At 34.3% G+C, this 16,816-nt stretch overlaps 4 protein-coding genes across 5 annotated transcripts; 2 read left to right on the forward strand and 2 right to left on the reverse strand.

Moving 5' to 3' along the window:
- Window positions 1-1,056: 1,056 nt before the first annotated feature.
- Window positions 1,057-3,886, forward strand: LOC104749721 (putative fructokinase-1). Its single transcript, XM_010471402.3, has 4 exons — window positions 1,057-1,615; window positions 2,387-2,719; window positions 3,319-3,435; window positions 3,550-3,886. The coding sequence occupies exons 1-4, from the start codon at window positions 1,217-1,219 to the stop codon at window positions 3,676-3,678; spliced, it is 978 nt and encodes a 325-aa protein (XP_010469704.1). The 5' UTR covers window positions 1,057-1,216; the 3' UTR covers window positions 3,679-3,886.
- A 3-nt stretch (window positions 3,887-3,889) lies between these two features.
- LOC104749720 (B-box zinc finger protein 25) lies at window positions 3,890-5,680 on the reverse strand. The gene is made up of 3 exons (XM_010471401.3): window positions 5,043-5,680; window positions 4,425-4,730; window positions 3,890-4,300 (listed from the first exon to the last, which is right to left on the reverse strand). The coding sequence occupies exons 1-3, from the start codon at window positions 5,223-5,225 to the stop codon at window positions 4,061-4,063; spliced, it is 729 nt and encodes a 242-aa protein (XP_010469703.1). The 5' UTR covers window positions 5,226-5,680; the 3' UTR covers window positions 3,890-4,060.
- Window positions 5,681-6,016: 336 nt separating this feature from the next.
- On the reverse strand, window positions 6,017-8,631 carry LOC104749718 (putative transcription factor PosF21). Of its 2 annotated transcripts, none has more exons than XM_010471400.3 (6): window positions 8,271-8,631; window positions 7,429-8,078; window positions 6,985-7,117; window positions 6,794-6,878; window positions 6,342-6,705; window positions 6,017-6,242 (listed from the first exon to the last, which is right to left on the reverse strand). In XM_010471400.3, the coding sequence occupies exons 2-5, from the start codon at window positions 8,043-8,045 to the stop codon at window positions 6,365-6,367; spliced, it is 1,176 nt and encodes a 391-aa protein (XP_010469702.1). In that variant the 5' UTR covers window positions 8,046-8,078; window positions 8,271-8,631; the 3' UTR covers window positions 6,017-6,242; window positions 6,342-6,364. The 2 variants fall into 2 exon arrangements, with proteins under 2 accessions (XP_010469702.1, XP_010469701.1); XM_010471399.3 differs by having other exon boundaries at window positions 6,335-6,705; window positions 8,271-8,627.
- A 4,602-nt stretch (window positions 8,632-13,233) lies between these two features.
- LOC104786483 (delta-9 acyl-lipid desaturase 2) lies at window positions 13,234-15,382 on the forward strand. The gene is made up of 5 exons (XM_019238606.2): window positions 13,234-14,038; window positions 14,164-14,304; window positions 14,401-14,541; window positions 14,673-14,779; window positions 14,966-15,382. Exons 1-5 carry the CDS (start codon window positions 13,703-13,705, stop codon window positions 15,162-15,164), a joined length of 924 nt encoding a protein of 307 aa, XP_019094151.1. The 5' UTR covers window positions 13,234-13,702; the 3' UTR covers window positions 15,165-15,382.
- The last annotated feature ends 1,434 nt before the right edge of the window (window positions 15,383-16,816 follow it).

Raw genomic sequence — 16,816 nt, forward strand, 5'->3', positions numbered from 1 at the left:
CCTGAGTTGTTCTGCGACAATCTCTCCGTTGTGTACCTCACTGCAAATCCAAGTTTTCATGCTCGCATAAAGCACTTCGCTAACCATTATCATTATGTTCGTGAGCAAGTGGCTTTTGGCAATCTCATTGTCAATCACATCTCTGCAGATTACCATATTGCTGATGTCTTCACCAAGTCACTTTCGCAGGGTCTTTTTGAGGAATTGCGATTCAAACTTGGAGTCGTTGTTTGCGGGGGCATATAAACAATACAGCCTCCAATAACATTGTTTGTGATAAAGGCCCAACAGAACTCAGGTCCAGCTCAAGCCCATCAGCTTCTGTACCCAACTCACGCCAACGTTTACCTGCAAAAGAAGACAAAGACAGAACATAACAAGTCAGAGGTTTGGTAAATGTTGCAGAAGACAAAAACAGAGGAAACAAAGAATCAACAGAAGCTGCAGGAGGTCCGACAGTGACATTACAAAATAGGTTTGAGCTTCTAGGATCAAGTGATATTGAAGACAACTCACACCAGCTGGACAAATGTAAAAAAATCTAGACTTTAGGATTTTAACATTGTATCTCTATATAAACACTATATTTTTATAAAAGAAACTTAAGATTGCAGAAATAAGAAAAAAAGTTATTTCTATTTTTCTCTATCTTCTTCAACTTGAAGCATAAACAAATAATACAAAAAAAAAGCCAGAGAACGAATAATTTCCCTAACACGTGAGAGTATCTCTTTAGTGTTTTGTCATCATCCTATTTAACCTGACACCAATAAATATGTTACTAAGTTTATTTTTCACGCAACATTTATTAACTACTGGATATACGATTCTTGTTCCAAAAAAAAAAAAAAAAAAAAAACAGACGATCACGGAGAAAACTAAACAAAAATATCAAAATACTCGGGCACTCGTTGAAAAGGTAACAAGATTTTTTGCATTTCTTATTATAATAAAAATAAACCCATTTATATTTATTTTATTGGCAAAACAAAAAAAAAATCATTTTTATGGTTTAATATTTAATGAAATAAGCTAAAAAAAAATATATATATATATATATATATCAGTAGTCTGTAGTGGTAGACTTGTTTCACACCAGTCCCATCGTTCTCTATATAAACCATTCTTCTCTCTCTCTCGCTCTCGTTTTTTTAAGATTCGTCTCTCCCCTCTCTTACGATTTTTCGATCCAACGATTCACACAGATCTAAATCTAATGGCATCCAACGGTGAAAAAGGACTGATCGTAAGCTTCGGCGAGATGCTAATCGATTTCGTACCAACCGAATCAGGCGTATCTCTCGCCGAAGCTCCTGGTTTTCTCAAAGCTCCAGGCGGTGCTCCAGCCAACGTCGCGATCGCAGTTTCTCGTCTCGGCGGACGATCCGCTTTCGTCGGAAAACTCGGTGACGACGAGTTCGGTCATATGCTCGCCGGGATTCTAAGGAAGAACGGTGTCGCTGATCAGGGGATCAACTTCGATACGGGAGCTAGAACTGCTTTAGCTTTCGTTACGTTGCGTGCTGATGGAGATCGCGAGTTTATGTTTTACCGGAATCCTAGCGCCGATATGCTTCTCCGTCCTGATGAACTCAATCTCGACCTCATCAGATCCGTACGTTATATATATTAATCTCTTCCTTTTTTTCATTTTATTGGGATTTTGCAGATCTAGAAGATTTGAATTTTATTGGAAACGAAATTGGATTAGGAGTGTTGTTGAAGCGTGTAGTTTTGGGAATCGCGTTTTTATTGAATTGAGATCATTTATGATCTCATGAGTCATGAGGCGGTGACTTTTCTCATTTTTTATTTTTATTTTCGCGGGTGTTAATTTTTTTTTTTTATAGATCCACGTGAGACCACGTGATTTGCCCAATTCCTTCCTTCACAAAGACAACTACAAAATAAAATAAAAGCTAGAAACCTTTTTGGCCGTGAATATAAAGCAAAGTTTGTTTAACAATCACCATCTTTAAAAAAAAAAACTCTTAAGCTTATAATTCTTATGGAAACGTTTTCCCTTAATTAGCTTTTGTAGTGGTGAGCTGAATCTCTGTGTTCTTTTTTTATCTATATTTTGAGTATGTGATAAGAAAAAAAGGTAAAATGTGCACATATACGTGTAAAGTAGGTGTTTTTTTTATAGCAATAGAGATGAATTCATGTCAGGTTGAATATTTTTGTGTAAAAATTGTTACCTTTACAGCTAATCTCAATGGTGAGGACATTTTTGCTTTTCTTTTACAGTTTTGATAATGATTGACCCCTCTAAAGAATCTTAATGTATATGGGTCCCTTGATAATTTATTCCTAATAATGATCCAAATTGTGTTATTTTGTTTTGATTATGTGAAAGTTTTTGACATTTTTGTGACGAATGCAGGCGAAAGTGTTTCACTATGGGTCGATAAGTTTGATAGTGGAGCCATGTAGGTCTGCTCATTTGAAGGCTATGGAAGTAGCGAAAGAAGCTGGAGCTCTTCTTTCCTACGACCCTAACCTTAGAGAACCTTTGTGGCCATCAAAGGAAGAAGCCAAGACACAGATTATGAGTATTTGGGACAAAGCTGAGATCATCAAGGTGAGCGACGTTGAGCTTGAGTTTTTAACTGGAAGCAACAAGATTGATGATGACACCGCAATGTCCTTGTGGCATCCTAACTTGAAGCTCCTGCTTGTCACTCTCGGTGAAAAGGGATGTCGGTATTACACTAAGGTAACAACAACACACTCAAAACATTTTTACCATGATCATCATCATTATTATCGTATAACATAACTGTCTCTTGGTTATGCCTTGTGTGTTGTTGTGTCCGTTAGGTGATACCAGAAGGCAAAACTAGTCTGATATATAAAATATCATTTCAGGATTGCTTTTAGGATGTTAGCATCTTTTTTTTAATAGGATTCGAGAAACTCATTAATATTTTATTTTTTTTATTAGGATTTCAACGATTCAGCAGGAATCAATTCTGCTACTTGATTAAATATTAGTGGGTGTTTTAGTAGGTTTGGTAGATCTCACCAACTGCTGCATTAAAAAAAATTGAATTTTTCGTGGACCCTCCAAAAGATTAATGTTACTTTAATCAATCGAGAGGGGGTTGCAAAAGTCGTGATCTCTAAGGTTCTTTGTTTTGCAAACATGACAAAATGTTCTTGTCAAGAAAGGAAATTACTTTTGCTTTTTTCTTAGTTTGCCGAATCACATGAACATGGAAACGATTTTTATTCTTTGCTTATTTACGTCAATAACTTTGTGACCTTCACTAACTAAATGGGTTTCTCTTCTTTTACACTTTTTAAACTGTGTAGAGTTTCAAAGGATCCGTTGACCCTTTCCATGTGAACGCTGTGGATACAACCGGAGCTGGAGACTCCTTTGTCGGTGCTCTCCTAAACCAGATTGTCGACGATCAGTCCGTTCTCGAGGTATAACGGACAAAAGAAGCATCTCTTGTTTATTGGATGAATCCTTCATTAGCCTCAAGATTCCATCTAGGTTCTAACTTATTTATTTAACGGACATCTCTTGTTAATTTACAGAACGAAGAGAGATTGAGAAAAGTGTTGAGATTCGCCAACGCTTGTGGAGCAATCACCACGACCAAAAAAGGAGCCATTCCAGCTCTTCCCTCAGATGCTGAAGTTCGCAGCTTTCTCGAAGGGAAATAGAAACAAAAGCAACTCAAGCTTTCACCATGTAATCCTGTTTTGCGCGGCTTTCTTCTCTTTTCGTATTCTTGTTTTCGGATTGGAGAGAAACAAATTGGGCATTCCGCTCTGTTTTTGTTCCTCTTCTTCAAATATAATGGTTTAAAAAGACTTCTGTTGCAGTTCATGGCATCACATGCTAATAAAATGATGCATTATTTTTCTCCCATTATTGAGCCTAAAAACACCTTCCCGTTGCAAATATACTTACTCATACAAATACCTATTACTGGTTCGAATCAGATCATAAGAGAAAGCAAGACATACACAATAGATGAGTGCGTGTAGTTTTTACATATACGAATCAAGTTCGATATAAAGCTTCACTTGTTTCATCCATAATTTAGCCTAGGTCGGGTACAAGGAAGTGGTCTTCATCATCATCATAACGGATCTCAAGCCTCGGCTTCTTATTCGAAACATTGGACTTCATGGCTCTGTTGTCGGAATGAACATGGGCCAAATGTGAAAACGAGAGCTCGGGAACTTCAGCTGCCGGTAGAGCCTCTTGATCAGGCTGGCCACAAAAGAAACCCATCTCTGCAAGCCAATCCAGCTCTCCGATATCAAGCTGCTCTTTCTCCTAATTTACAACAAGTAAATTTATATACATGTCAAAACAAGCTAAAACTAAGAACAAAGATCAAGTTTTAATTAAAGATATATAGGCTATATAGCATTCATCGATTTGGTTAACCACTTCTCACCTTGTTACTGCAGTCAAGATCAGAGTAGCTGAAGAATTCATCCGTAGCCCACAAAGGAGATGGAGTAGGGGATTGCTGAGTTTGTGGTTTAGAGAGAACCTGCTTTGCATTCTGCTGGTTAGATGGGTCAAAGTGATTCTTCTCCACTTCTTGACTGCAGCTAGTGGAACTAAGAGCAACTCGGATTCCAGTTGCTAAGAACCTCTGGTGATTAGCAGAGCGAGTATTTGGCGCATGGGTAGCCTCGTCGCAGTCTCTGCAGAGAAGAGCTCTATCCTCTACACAGAATATGAAAGCTGCCTTCTCCTGCAAGTCAACAAAGATGAACACAAGAAACTGATTTAATACAGAAGTAACCTTGAAAAAGTATTACCAATATTGGATCTAAATATTCAACCTTCGCAATCTAAAACATGATCACTTTCCCACCAAACACCTTACCTGAAGTTAGAACTAAAAACCTATTCTTTGTTAACGAATAGAGATACAAAGCTAAGAAACTTGTTGGTCATTACTCCTAAAGAATATGCCAAGTAAACACAGGAGGTTTTACAACAGAGAAACACAGGAAGATCTTATTACAAGTAAACACAGAGACATAAGAGGAGGTTTTCTTACAAGGCAGATGTCGCAGGGAGGGAATTTAGTTGATAGAGAGTCAAGAAAAAGGCGCTGGTGTTTGCTGGCCAGCTTATTAGCAGCATGAATCTCAACGTCACATCTAGCGCACAGAGCAGCTTCATCGGCACAACATATAAGTGTAGCCGGAGCTTTCTCACACACATCACATTGTATCTTCATCTTTTCTCAAAAACAGAATCTGAATATCAGAGCAATCTCCAAAGAAAGATTAAGAGGAACTTTTTGTTTTCTTCCCTTGTTGAAGATAAACAAATGGAAACGAAACTATGAGGAGAGAAACAAATAACAAGAAGAGTTTTTAGTTATTGTGTTTCAAGTTGAGAAGTGAATGATTGGTGAAGAGAAGAAGATAATAGAAGAGGAGGAGGTTTTATCAGATTTTAAGATGATTCTGCGTATCAAAAGGAACCACATCCTTGCTTCTTTTACATCAATGCCTTTGTAGTTGTAGGAGCCCACTCTTCTTCTTCTTCTGCGGCTCTCTTTGTTTCTCTCTTCTCTGTCACTCTCACTTTTGTATTATTTTTGATATTATTTTCACTTACATTTTTGGGGTTAGTTTATTATTTGTTATGATATCATTTTTGTTTTTGAACAAATTTGAAATTGTCGTTGAATATACTAGATAATATCAAAAAGTGGTTTAATTGTCTTAATGTTTGTCTCTGTATACTACAGTGTAGCCGTAAAATCTTGTGGACAATAATGTTTCACACAACAAACATATATTAGTCGGCTGAAATGTTTTTTGCGGTCTGTATTGCATATTGGAGAAGACATTGAATGTTCTTTAAGATCAATACAAGTGTTGATGGAATTGCTGTTGACTAGTCTTGTGGCTTTCCTTGTTTACTTTTTAGTGGATATGCTCAAAACTTCATTATGAGATAATGATTTGGATTTGTATACCAAAAACAATACTATTGAACAAATATCTTAACACAAGTAGATTTTGTATCGTAAACACAATTGTAATAGATTATAACAATTTTGAACGTGATTTAATTTTTTTTACATGCTATGATTTCGAGACCCAGTCTCTATACCAAATAACCAAATCCAAACAACTAATAATTGCAGTGCAAGGAACTCTGTTTCTTTGGGCTATCCACCCACATGTTTTCCCTCAATGACCTTACCAAAAGGCTTCTCTTGTAACACTCAAACGCCAATACCCTGTAGGCCAAGGCACCCGTTAAGCTGTGTTAGCTAAACCCTAAAATCAAAGACACTGCGATATGGATGAGAAAGGAATTGTTCAGGAGCACCTCTCACTTTCGTGGACATATTCATACTCCTCAGCTCTCTTTCTGAGCTTGAGAAGGCTTAATTCTTACTCCATTTTGTTGTTCCTGCTGTTGAATTCGCTGCTGCATAAGCTGTTGCATCTGTTGCTGTTGAAACTGATACTGCTGTTGCTGTTGCTGTTGCTGCTGTTGTTGTTGTTGTTGCTGCTGCTTCTGTGAATGAATTTGAAGTTGCTGGAACTGTTGTGCGGCTAAGATTGTTTGCATTGACTGATTGTTGGAATAGAATTGTTGGTTTGATCCAAACGACCCATAGTTCAACGCTGATGGAGCAACTTGGCCAGTCAACACCTTCAGATGCTGGATCTCTTCCTTAAGTGCTTCGTTGAGTTCTGTTAATAGAGAAGATTCAAATTGATCATACGAACCAAATAGCACTTTTCACACTGAAAGCAAATATTTGTGATAAAAGAGGCTCACCATCTTGCAAGTGAACTTGCTGCTCCATTGTTTGTAACCGCAGCTTCAGCTCATTGTTTTCTACAGTCAAGCCATTTGTGTCTCTCTGAACAAAGAGAGCACAACTTTTAAAACCCATCAAGAAATTGCAATACACGAACAAACATTGCAACGCTACACTTAGAGCAACACTACAAAGTCTCAAAACCAACCTGTAAGAGAGTCAACTGGGCTGAGAGAGTTGTAGCCTCCGTTTGCAAAGTCTGTACTTTTCTCTCAAGCTCAAATATGTATCTCGTCTTCCTTTCTTTTGATCTTGCAGCGGACTGCCTGTTTGCCCATATCCTATTGTATGACACAAAAACAAATCACACACTTGCTCCACATGTTTGAGTTTGTACATATTTAAACGCAAGTTATACTATGTTTTAAAAGTGAACTCGAAAACATGCAAAAGAGAGAGAATTAAGTAGCAATTTCATTAATATTTTGTGAGGTTAGGTAATTCCCAAAGTTATGTGAAAACAGTTGAAGCAACTAAAAGACTGGTGGCATCAAAGATTCAAACGAAAAGCACAAAATATTCATTATGTCCATCCAAACTCTGGACATAGTAACCAGAGAAGCACAAAAGAAAAAGACGAAAAACTAATTACCTCTTGGCACGTTTTGGATCGATGAGAGCAAGCTCAGCAAGTTTAGTAGCAGACATGGACTTCTTAGCATCAATGACAGAATCATCTTCATTCCCGGACATTAGCATCTCATTGATATTCATTGAACCATCCATAGACTGGCTGTGTTGGTGCCTGATCCTTGGTCTTTCGCCAAAACTATTGAGTGTATTCTGAGGATTGGATGCCGAGCCTGTCTGCATCATTGACTCGTTTTTCCAAGGAGTTCCTCCTGATGGCTCACCCACTTGAGCCGAAGACGTGGCAGAAGAATTGAACTTATCCATATCAAGATACATAGAGAGTAAGTCTTCGTCAGTCTCATCAGAGAAAGAAGGTCCATCAGCAGCATTACCAACAACACCAAGATCACTATCAAAGCTCAAATCATCTGGGAGAGTAAGGATTTCAGAATGAGCTCGACGGTGTCCAATCTTCTTAGGTGGGTTATCAAGCATACGGCTAATATCATGGCTCATTCGGTTAGCATCTGATCCATGACCACTGGGACCAGAATCTGAGAATGCAGAGCACCGACCTGATGGAGATGGAGGAGGAAGACCTCCTCCACAAGGTGCCGGAGACTTCTCCTTATCCATTTCTAGTAACTTTCCACACCAAATCAACAGGTCCTGCAAACCGATTAAATCACACATAATTTCTCAAATCAAACTCAAGCTAGCAAACTTCTCAAATGAAAGAGAAACAGAGAAGCAACAACCCTAAGAATGAAAAGCTCACGTTTTTATCCTTAACCCTTAATCAAAATAAAAGACCCTAATGAAAAGCAGATCAAAGGAGACGACTTTGTAAGACCCACTTACAAAATAGATCTATTCAGCAGCTGTTGTAGTGTGACCCAGCAAACAGAGAGAGAGAGAGAGCGAGTGAGATCCAGGAGAAAACTTTCTAGGGAAGAGTCTTGGGTTTAGGACAAAGTAAAGAGATGAAATTGAGTTTTAGGGAGAAGAAAATGAGAGGAAGAGAAGAAAGAGAGAGAGAGATCTATGGAGATGATGAGGGAAGGGCGAGCGAATTCGATTCTTACAACAACAGATCATTCATCATCATCATCATCATCATCATCATCATGAGTAAAGGAATACAATACAATATGCCCTCTCAAAACGCGTCGTTTAGCGTGTTCCGCCATTTCCGTTAAGTGTGACGATGATGAGATTACACAAGATTAAAAATGATTTTAATTAATTAAAAGCGTAATGTCACACCACCAGGCCTAAGCCTTTTTCTTAAAATATTTTATGGGCCTAAAGCCCAGCTATTCAAAGCCTAAAAGTTAGAGGCCTTTCCTCTTTCTTTTTTTCTGTTGGAAGGTGACATTATTTATCACGAAGATTGTATGAACTATGAACCTTTTAATTTTTTTTTTTTTTTTTTTTTTTGTTAAAATATGAACCTTTTAAATTAAGACATATATATGTGTATATTTTCTCTAAATTGATAGTCAGTTTTATCAAATTTTAAATTAAACATTATTATTTTCCCTTACATTTTACACTACACTACACGTTTCTTACAAGTTTTCATTTGAATATTTATCTAAGAGTTATTATATTTATAAAATTATTTTATTTAGTTATTTAAGATGGCAAACAAAATAACGAAATCAAAGGTGAACAAGAATTGTGACCTGTTATGATCAAGACAAAGATAAATTCAAAAATATTTTAAACATGTTTTTTTTTCATAGCCGCGAAATTAATTTATATTTGTATAAGATAAGATTACTTGAGGGAAAAAAATAAAAGGATATTATATGAAATAAGGGACATATATATATAAAAAAAAGTCATTATCGTTCCCCTATAAGACAATGGGTGGGGATAGTGGTACCACATCTCTATATCTGTGAAGCATTGTCCTTTTCCTAGTTGGAAAGGAATGTTACGGTGGTCGATTTCACATTCCACTTTTAATAATCTGATAAACGTTTCGAAATGGTTCATAATATTATACTACTAGTAATTAATAAATGCACCTACAAAATTCGATATTATTTGTCATCAATTCACAAACTCATTTAATCATGTAGTATTACATTTCCTATCATACTATCATTTTGCAATCAATTTCATCATAAGCGTTAGCATTTAAAGTCACTTCGTTCAAGGGTCATGTCCTCGTACTTTGATATTACGGGTCTTCAATATAGGTGGTTTATTTGTAGTCTCATGTGGGATGTCAAGTAGCCTTTTACAAGCTACCAAAAGCTAACTCAGTAATCAGTATTCATTAATTGATTTGCTAAATTGATTGCAAGTCTCGTTTTAAGCTCATTAATCTAAATTTTGTTTTATATAGTATTTGATTGTGGACTATACCTTAATAATTGTTACACCGGCCAGTACCATGCCTCTTCTAAGCTCCAAGCTACAAAGTTCAAACCGCCGGTTTAACGGGAACTACTTTTTACTATGTTTCTTCACTATCTTTCTTTTCTTCTAGGTAATCTATACCAGTTTGACAAAGATGTAAAAGAGATTAAAATAGAACTACATCATTATAAAAAAGAAAAATGAAACAATTTTACATTCTAACATCTTTATTGAACAAGTATATATATATATTTGTTACAAACAACTCTATAACATTGCAGTAAGTATATGTTAGATAAAAATTATGAGTCTCTCTCGATGTATTTCTTCCATCTTCTTGGAGAATACTGATGACTCTGGAAGCGTCCGATGAGATTAAGTAGAAGTTGTAAGTTGTAACCACCTAATGTAATTAATCTTAGTAATGACTATGAATGAAAGTTTCGAAAGTGAGGGGAGGAACATGTTAAATCGAGAAAGTAAATTGACTAGTAGTCAGTGACTTCTGACGAGCTACTCTACTCAAATGCAGGATCAGGGACCATTAGCATCATTTACTATTTTTCTATCCCCTGCACACATGTTACGATCACTTTCTGTTTTAGAGTATGTGTTATAATAAGGATGCTGATGTTATAATATTAGTAGAAGTTCTGTTATATGTACTACCTCTATATTTATATTTTATGTCACGAATAGTTTTTAAGATATCAACAACTCAAAACTGTGTACTTAGTCCGTTTTCAGAAACAAAAAACTACGTGACAACATTATGATTTATTTCCAATTTTGGTTTGACTCAAAAGACGAAACACAAACTTATTTTTCTCATTGAAACAACAGAACCAAGTCGGAAATAATTACTAGTCTACGAATTGAAATAAATTTTCTGATAATTTTTGCAACCGATTTTTTTGTTTGCTAATTTAAACGTCGTAAATTTTATTTTCTTACGTGCTTCAGAATCATAGTATCCAAAAAACTAACATGGTTTACAGTTCACATCTCCTTAATAATTATCCTGTTTGAATGTTAACATCTTCTATAGTGGAGGAGTATTATTTATTAATGCATTACAAAGTAATCGGTCATTTGGGTTTTAATTAATGTTTGTTAATCGTTAGTATTAGTATTAAGTATACCCCCAAAGCGCAACAACCTTTCTCACTTTACTTTTCTCGCTTTACGCTTTCTCACTTACCCACAAGGCCACAACCTAATCAAAAAAATTTGTTAACTAACGCAATTAATAACTTTGCTGCTATGATTTGAATCTTGATGTAGAAACTACAAAGGTAGGTACGTTACAGATTCGGATTTTTTTTTTTTTTTTAATCAACAATACAGGTAGATGCTATAATAACGAAAGTAACCTCACTCTTGTCTACTACTTTTTTTTTTTTAATTGTAGGACACTATCAATTTTGTACTCATTTGTATTTAAGTTTTTATATATTTGTCGTCTTACATTTCCGGAGATAGCGAGGCTCTCGTCTCAACTACAATGTTTTGACACACTACGTATAGTATTCTCTTTTTTTCAAGATCTAGAACCGAGGATTTAGGAATTTCTAGGACATTTCAAACGTGATGATTTATTGATTTTTTTTAAAAAAGTTTATTAGAGGAACGATTTGTTATAATATACAGTATATTGTGCTAATACTTACAGTAGCAATTAACAAAATAGTTTGAATTGTTTTACACGAGCTTACAAGTTCGAGCACATGCTTATGTCTGCATAACAGATCTTAACATGTGTAAGTTTACGATCTTGTATGTCTTCTCATTCGTTTGCCAAAAAAAAAAGTATGTCTTCTGATTCAACATATACTTACTTTATATATTAATTTTGAGGTATGGTTTCAGTTTCTGTTTTAGATGGTAAAAGATGTAAGACCATCTCGAATAGTTTTCTCTATTTTTACCTCTAAAATAGAGAAATTCTATAATAGAGGTGACTTTTACTCCAATAGATACCTCTATTTTTTCCTCTAAAAAAGAATATTCTGTAGAGATTTCTTTTTTATTTTACTATTTATATTTTTTACTTATAAAAGTTGTAAACTAACCCATTTATTTTAGTATTTGTGAAACTTTCATAAAATTATAATATTATTTAAATTTTTAACATTCATAAATATTATTTAAATATCACATTTATTAAAAGAAATACATTGCATCATATTATTAAACTATTTAAATATATATTTTATTTATTTTGATCATAAATATAAAAGTGTTAAAAGTTCAATGACCACTTTATAAATAAAAAAGTTCAACTCTATTATAGAGGAAAAAATAGAATTCCTGTATATATAGAAGAAAAAGTAAAGATTTCTATTATTGAAATAGAAATAAAGATGGATTGAAATAGATTTTACTCTAAAATAGAGTTAAAAAATAAATATAGAGGTAAGTTGGAGATGGCGTAAAAAAGTTGTGAACAATATGGCATACAGCCCCAAAGGTTGATAAAAATATCTCTTATCATCATAATTCTTTTAAATAAAGTTACTTGGAAGTGTGTGTATATATTGAGATTGATATCATTATAGGGTACAAAAAAAAGATATCATCATCATATGAAGCACTAAATTTTTTAAAATATAGTATTATTTTCATACTTTCATAGTCAAATTTAAATCGAGTAATGTACTTTGTGTATGAAGACGTGTATGCATCAATGACCAATATTGCTGCAACTTTTTATTAGTTTAATAAAGAAAAAAAACCTTAAGAAATACATGAACTCAACTACACTTGTAATCTAAACAAAAACCCAACCACTTGTAATCTAAAGAAAAACGAATTAATTGATAAACATATGACTTCGATTTGTTTCCATTAAAACACACAATTTGACAATCCGTACTCCACCGGAAAGAAATCGATCACGAAGATCTGAACACCAAACTAATTAGAAAATATATTGATTTAGAAAAAAATTATTTTTTTTTGGTCAAACGTTTAAAATAGTAAGATAAGAATAAAAATTGTACATGCTGTTTTAAGAGATCGTATTTTTTTTTTTCCATGAGAATTTGTGAATCAAATGGAAAAGTGTTAAATTAGCGTATATGAAATATATCTGTATAGTCATTTTTAATAAACATTTCCTTTTTATTTGGGTCAAAAATTTATGTACTAATTCAGTATTATTTTGGCCAAAATTAGATCTTGATATATATTTGATTTATCTGTATTAAATTTAATAAATTAATTATTGGATATAGTTTATTGTATAATAATAATGTAAATTATTATAGCTGGTCTATGTTGACACTTGGGAACCTTAGTTATGTATATTTTGATTTCCCATATGATTATGTGTAGATTAGTTTCCATATAAAAAAAAAAGACTAAAAACAGTATATGCTTAGTACAGCCAGTGAGTTATTCCAATTATATATATATATATATATATATATTTACAAAATGAAAATAAACTCTGGAATATGATAACAGTCTTCCAGCTACCGAACGTGATTTTTGCCTGTAATCACGTACATCCATAAAGCAATGTATATCATCAAAACAGTAGAATAAGTCAAAATAAATAATATTGAGCCCTGTGTCACCCTTTGCTCTTTACGTTGGGCTGTGGCATCATCTCCTAAAAATAAACTTTTATATATTTATTTACTGGTTATAAGAATCGAACAACTTACATATATATCACTATTGCATGTAACCCATACACCTCAACCCCTTACGTGCCAAACTTTGCAACAAATATCATGATATTTATTATTTACCGATCCCATATAGCAGTGAATATATAAATTCTTTTAGTATTTCGTAACACTATAAATTAGAAGAGAGAGCCATCACTTTTTTTTTATTCTCCATTAAGTTATTTTTATCTTCAACAAAGAAAGAGAGAACCTAAACAAAAAAAAAAAGAAGAGAGATCCGAAATGTCGGTGACGTCGACGGTGGAGGAGAACCACCGGAAAAATCCATCTTCTTCGCCGGTGGAGGAGGAGAAGAAGAAGAGGAGATGGGTGTTTTGGGATAGAAGGTGGAGGAGATTAGATTACGTCAAATTTTCAGCATCTTTCATTGTTCATTCTCTTGCTCTCTTGGCTCCGTTTTATTTCACGTGGTCGGCTCTTTGGGTTACGTTTCTGTTTTACACCATCGGTGGTCTTGGTATCACGGTGTCTTATCACCGTAACTTGGCTCACCGCAGTTTCAAAGTCCCTAAATGGCTTGAGTATCTCTTAGCCTATTGTGCCCTTCTCGCTATTCAGGTTCTTTGTTTTTTTTCTTGTATTAACCATATTAGTAGATCTTGAGATCTTAACTTTAATTGTACTTTATTTTTTTTTACAGATCTAAACCTTTTTATTTTATTTTAAATATATATTTTTAATAGGGAGATCCGATTGATTGGGTGAGTACTCATCGATACCATCATCAGTTTACTGATTCAGAACGTGATCCTCATAGTCCCAAGGAAGGTTTTTGGTTTAGCCATCTTCTATGGATCTATGACTCTGCCTACCTTGTTTCAAAGGTGATTTTTTTAATTTGTTATTTTTTTTGTTGTAAATAGTGTATTTTTGTTGTTTTCTCTGTATAACCAAAAGACTTATTAATTAAAAAAAAACAGTGTGGAAAAAGAGCAAATGTGGAGGATTTGAAGAGGCAGTGGTTTTATAGGTTTCTTCAAAAAACTGTCATGTTTCACATTTTAGGATTGGGTTGCATTCTCTTCTATCTTGGTGGCATGTCCTTCGTTACTTGGGGAATGGTAAATTGAACAATCTCTATGTATATATACGTTTTTTATATATATATCCATAAAAAAAACGTATGTTAGAAATTGTATAGAATCAAATTGTAATTAATGGATGTGGTTGGTGTGATTCTTCTTTTCATCAGGGGGTTGGAGCAGCATTGGAAGTGCACGTGACTTGCCTCATAAATTCACTCTGCCATATTTGGGGCACTCGAACATGGAAGACCAATGACACTTCTCGCAATGTTTGGTATGTGTGAATGAATAATACTATTAATACTATGACATTTTTTGGTGTACACTTGAAAATAGTAGAATATCTTCTATGACATTTTCCCAAAATACAAGAGTACACATGAACCGGAGACAGCTCATGTTCCAAAAAAAAAAAAAACTCAATAATGTAAATCTTATTTTCTTGTTTTGTTTCTTGAAGGTGGTTATCGGTATTTTCATTCGGAGAGAGCTGGCACAACAATCATCATGCCTTTGAGTCGTCAGCTAGACAAGGACTTGAATGGTGGCAAATTGACATTTCTTGGTACATTGTTCGGTTTCTTGAAATTATCGGTTTAGCCACCGATGTGAAAGTGCCAACGGAGGCTCAGCGACGTCGTATGGCTATTGTTCGTTGATAAACTTGCGGGAGCACAAACAAAAAAGAAAGAAAAGGGATCTATTCTGTGTAACTAGAATCATTTCTAATCCTAAAAGAGTTAATGTTTTTTTTTCTTTTTCTTTTTAAAGTTTTGGGTTAAAGCAAAGAACGTTTCCGATGTGTTTTGGTGTTGGACCAAGTTGGTTGATTAAGATATTTGTCGTAATTGGTACTTATAAAATCTTTTTTTATATAGTGGGGGGCAATTAATTCGTTAATTACGTTCTCTCTTAATCTATGTGAGAGACTACTACTTTAATATACTCACTCTCGAAAAATATCTAGTCGTCGTTTACGAAAAGAGGCAAAGCAAAAAAGGACACAAGACTTTGTTCAAAAAGGGTGATATATTGGTTGTTGAAGTTTATAGCCATATAAAATTGTTTCGTTCTTTTTTAATAATAATCCATGTGACTATTTTCAGAATTTACAATATACAAGAGAAAGAATTACAAAAGCAAAAACAAAAAATGCAGAGACAGAGACTTTTTCAATGGAGGAATACATTGGTTATGTGAATGTTCATTAGCTTTTTGTTATATAAAATCCAAAGTTTGATGTAGTAGTAACGTATATATCAATATTTATCACCTTTGGCTCTTTGTTTTAACATTGAAGTCGGCACTATTTTTTTTATATAAAATATACAACTTTCTTTAACTGTTGGGTTTTCAGTTTAAAGAAATGGTACACAACATTTTGTAGACTGCTTAGATTTTCTTGAAATTAGGAAAATGTGATTTACCTTTAGGATTTTATTCTTGGCGAATAGTAACTTCTTTTTTTTTTTTTTTTTTTTTTTTTTTGATTCGGGTGGTGGTCCTTGGCAACTAAAGAAAAATGTTATTCTATATTCTTGAATTGAATCGAAAATTCGAATTCGAAAAGTAGGGTTAGGTTATTTTCCTTTTTGCTTCTTTAAAGCTATCGTGGTTATTAGTGACGGTAAAGCGATTGTAGTTTTTAGTGACAATGACTAACGTTGAGGCTCTCCTAAGTCCTAAACGATCAAATCCTACTACTATACCTAATCAAAACATCGTCAACTCTATCAACCAGGTGAAATAAGTGACCTCTTCTTTTAGCTAAGCCAAATCAGATCTTAGCTGTTAGTTTTTTTTTTTTTAGGTGTGGTTTACTGCAGATTAGGGGAGATGTAGTTACGACTTACGACGATTACAATGAACAATGCTATTATTATCAAAGTATTTGAATACTAAAAAATATATAGATATTAACTCCAAGCCACGATTGTAGGTAACAAGTTCGGTAAGTACTTCAAATCCAACCAAAATCTAACAGCAACATAATTTTGTGAGTAGGAAAATTAGAAATTTTATGGATAAAAGTTTTTTAAAAAAGAAACTCTTTTCTTGTGTTTTTGTATGTTATGAAAGAAATAAAGAATGTCCAAGTCAACGGGTGCACACATCTGATTTGTGGACTAGAGAAGCAAACCAAAGGTTTACCTCAGAAATAAGCATAGGCTTAGAAATCATCCTATGCTTGTCGGATGATCCCTAAAGCTTCTGCTTCGTCTGATGTCTCTGGGATGCGTAAAGCCCGTCTAATATCTGTATTCGAACTGCGGAGGAACGGGTTACAAGCTTTCTCCATCTTCAGTGTTGT

The sequence above is a fragment of the Camelina sativa genome, chromosome 16 (assembly GCF_030686135.1).
Source record: "Camelina sativa cultivar CO46 ecotype springtype chromosome 16, ASM3068613v1".
In the NCBI taxonomy this organism is placed as follows: Eukaryota; Viridiplantae; Streptophyta; class Magnoliopsida; order Brassicales; family Brassicaceae; genus Camelina; species Camelina sativa.

Excerpts from the sequence above, each read along its gene's own strand:
- LOC104786483 (XM_019238606.2), top strand. The coding sequence starts at position 13,703 with ATGTCGGTGACGTCGACGGTGGAGGAGAACCACCGGAAAAATCCATCT. Across the intron at positions 14,542-14,672 it reads CCTTCGTTACTTGGGGAATG|GGGGTTGGAGCAGCATTGGA; the intron begins GTAAATTGAACA and ends TCTTTTCATCAG. Across the intron at positions 14,780-14,965 it reads GACACTTCTCGCAATGTTTG|GTGGTTATCGGTATTTTCAT; the intron begins GTATGTGTGAAT and ends TGTTTCTTGAAG.
- LOC104749721 (XM_010471402.3), top strand. The coding sequence starts at position 1,217 with ATGGCATCCAACGGTGAAAAAGGACTGATCGTAAGCTTCGGCGAGATG. Across the intron at positions 1,616-2,386 it reads ATCTCGACCTCATCAGATCC|GCGAAAGTGTTTCACTATGG; the intron begins GTACGTTATATA and ends TGACGAATGCAG. Across the intron at positions 3,436-3,549 it reads ACGATCAGTCCGTTCTCGAG|AACGAAGAGAGATTGAGAAA; the intron begins GTATAACGGACA and ends GTTAATTTACAG.
- LOC104749718 (XM_010471400.3), bottom strand. The coding sequence starts at position 8,045 with ATGGATAAGGAGAAGTCTCCGGCACCTTGTGGAGGAGGTCTTCCTCCT. Across the intron at positions 7,118-7,428 it reads GATCCAAAACGTGCCAAGAG|GATATGGGCAAACAGGCAGT; the intron begins GTAATTAGTTTT and ends GTCATACAATAG. Across the intron at positions 6,706-6,793 it reads GCAAGTTCACTTGCAAGATG|AACTCAACGAAGCACTTAAG; the intron begins GTGAGCCTCTTT and ends CTCTATTAACAG.
- LOC104749720 (XM_010471401.3), bottom strand. The coding sequence starts at position 5,225 with ATGAAGATACAATGTGATGTGTGTGAGAAAGCTCCGGCTACACTTATA. Across the intron at positions 4,731-5,042 it reads CTCCCTGCGACATCTGCCTT|GAGAAGGCAGCTTTCATATT; the intron begins GTAAGAAAACCT and ends GTTGACTTGCAG. Across the intron at positions 4,301-4,424 it reads ATCTTGACTGCAGTAACAAG|GAGAAAGAGCAGCTTGATAT; the intron begins GTGAGAAGTGGT and ends GTTGTAAATTAG.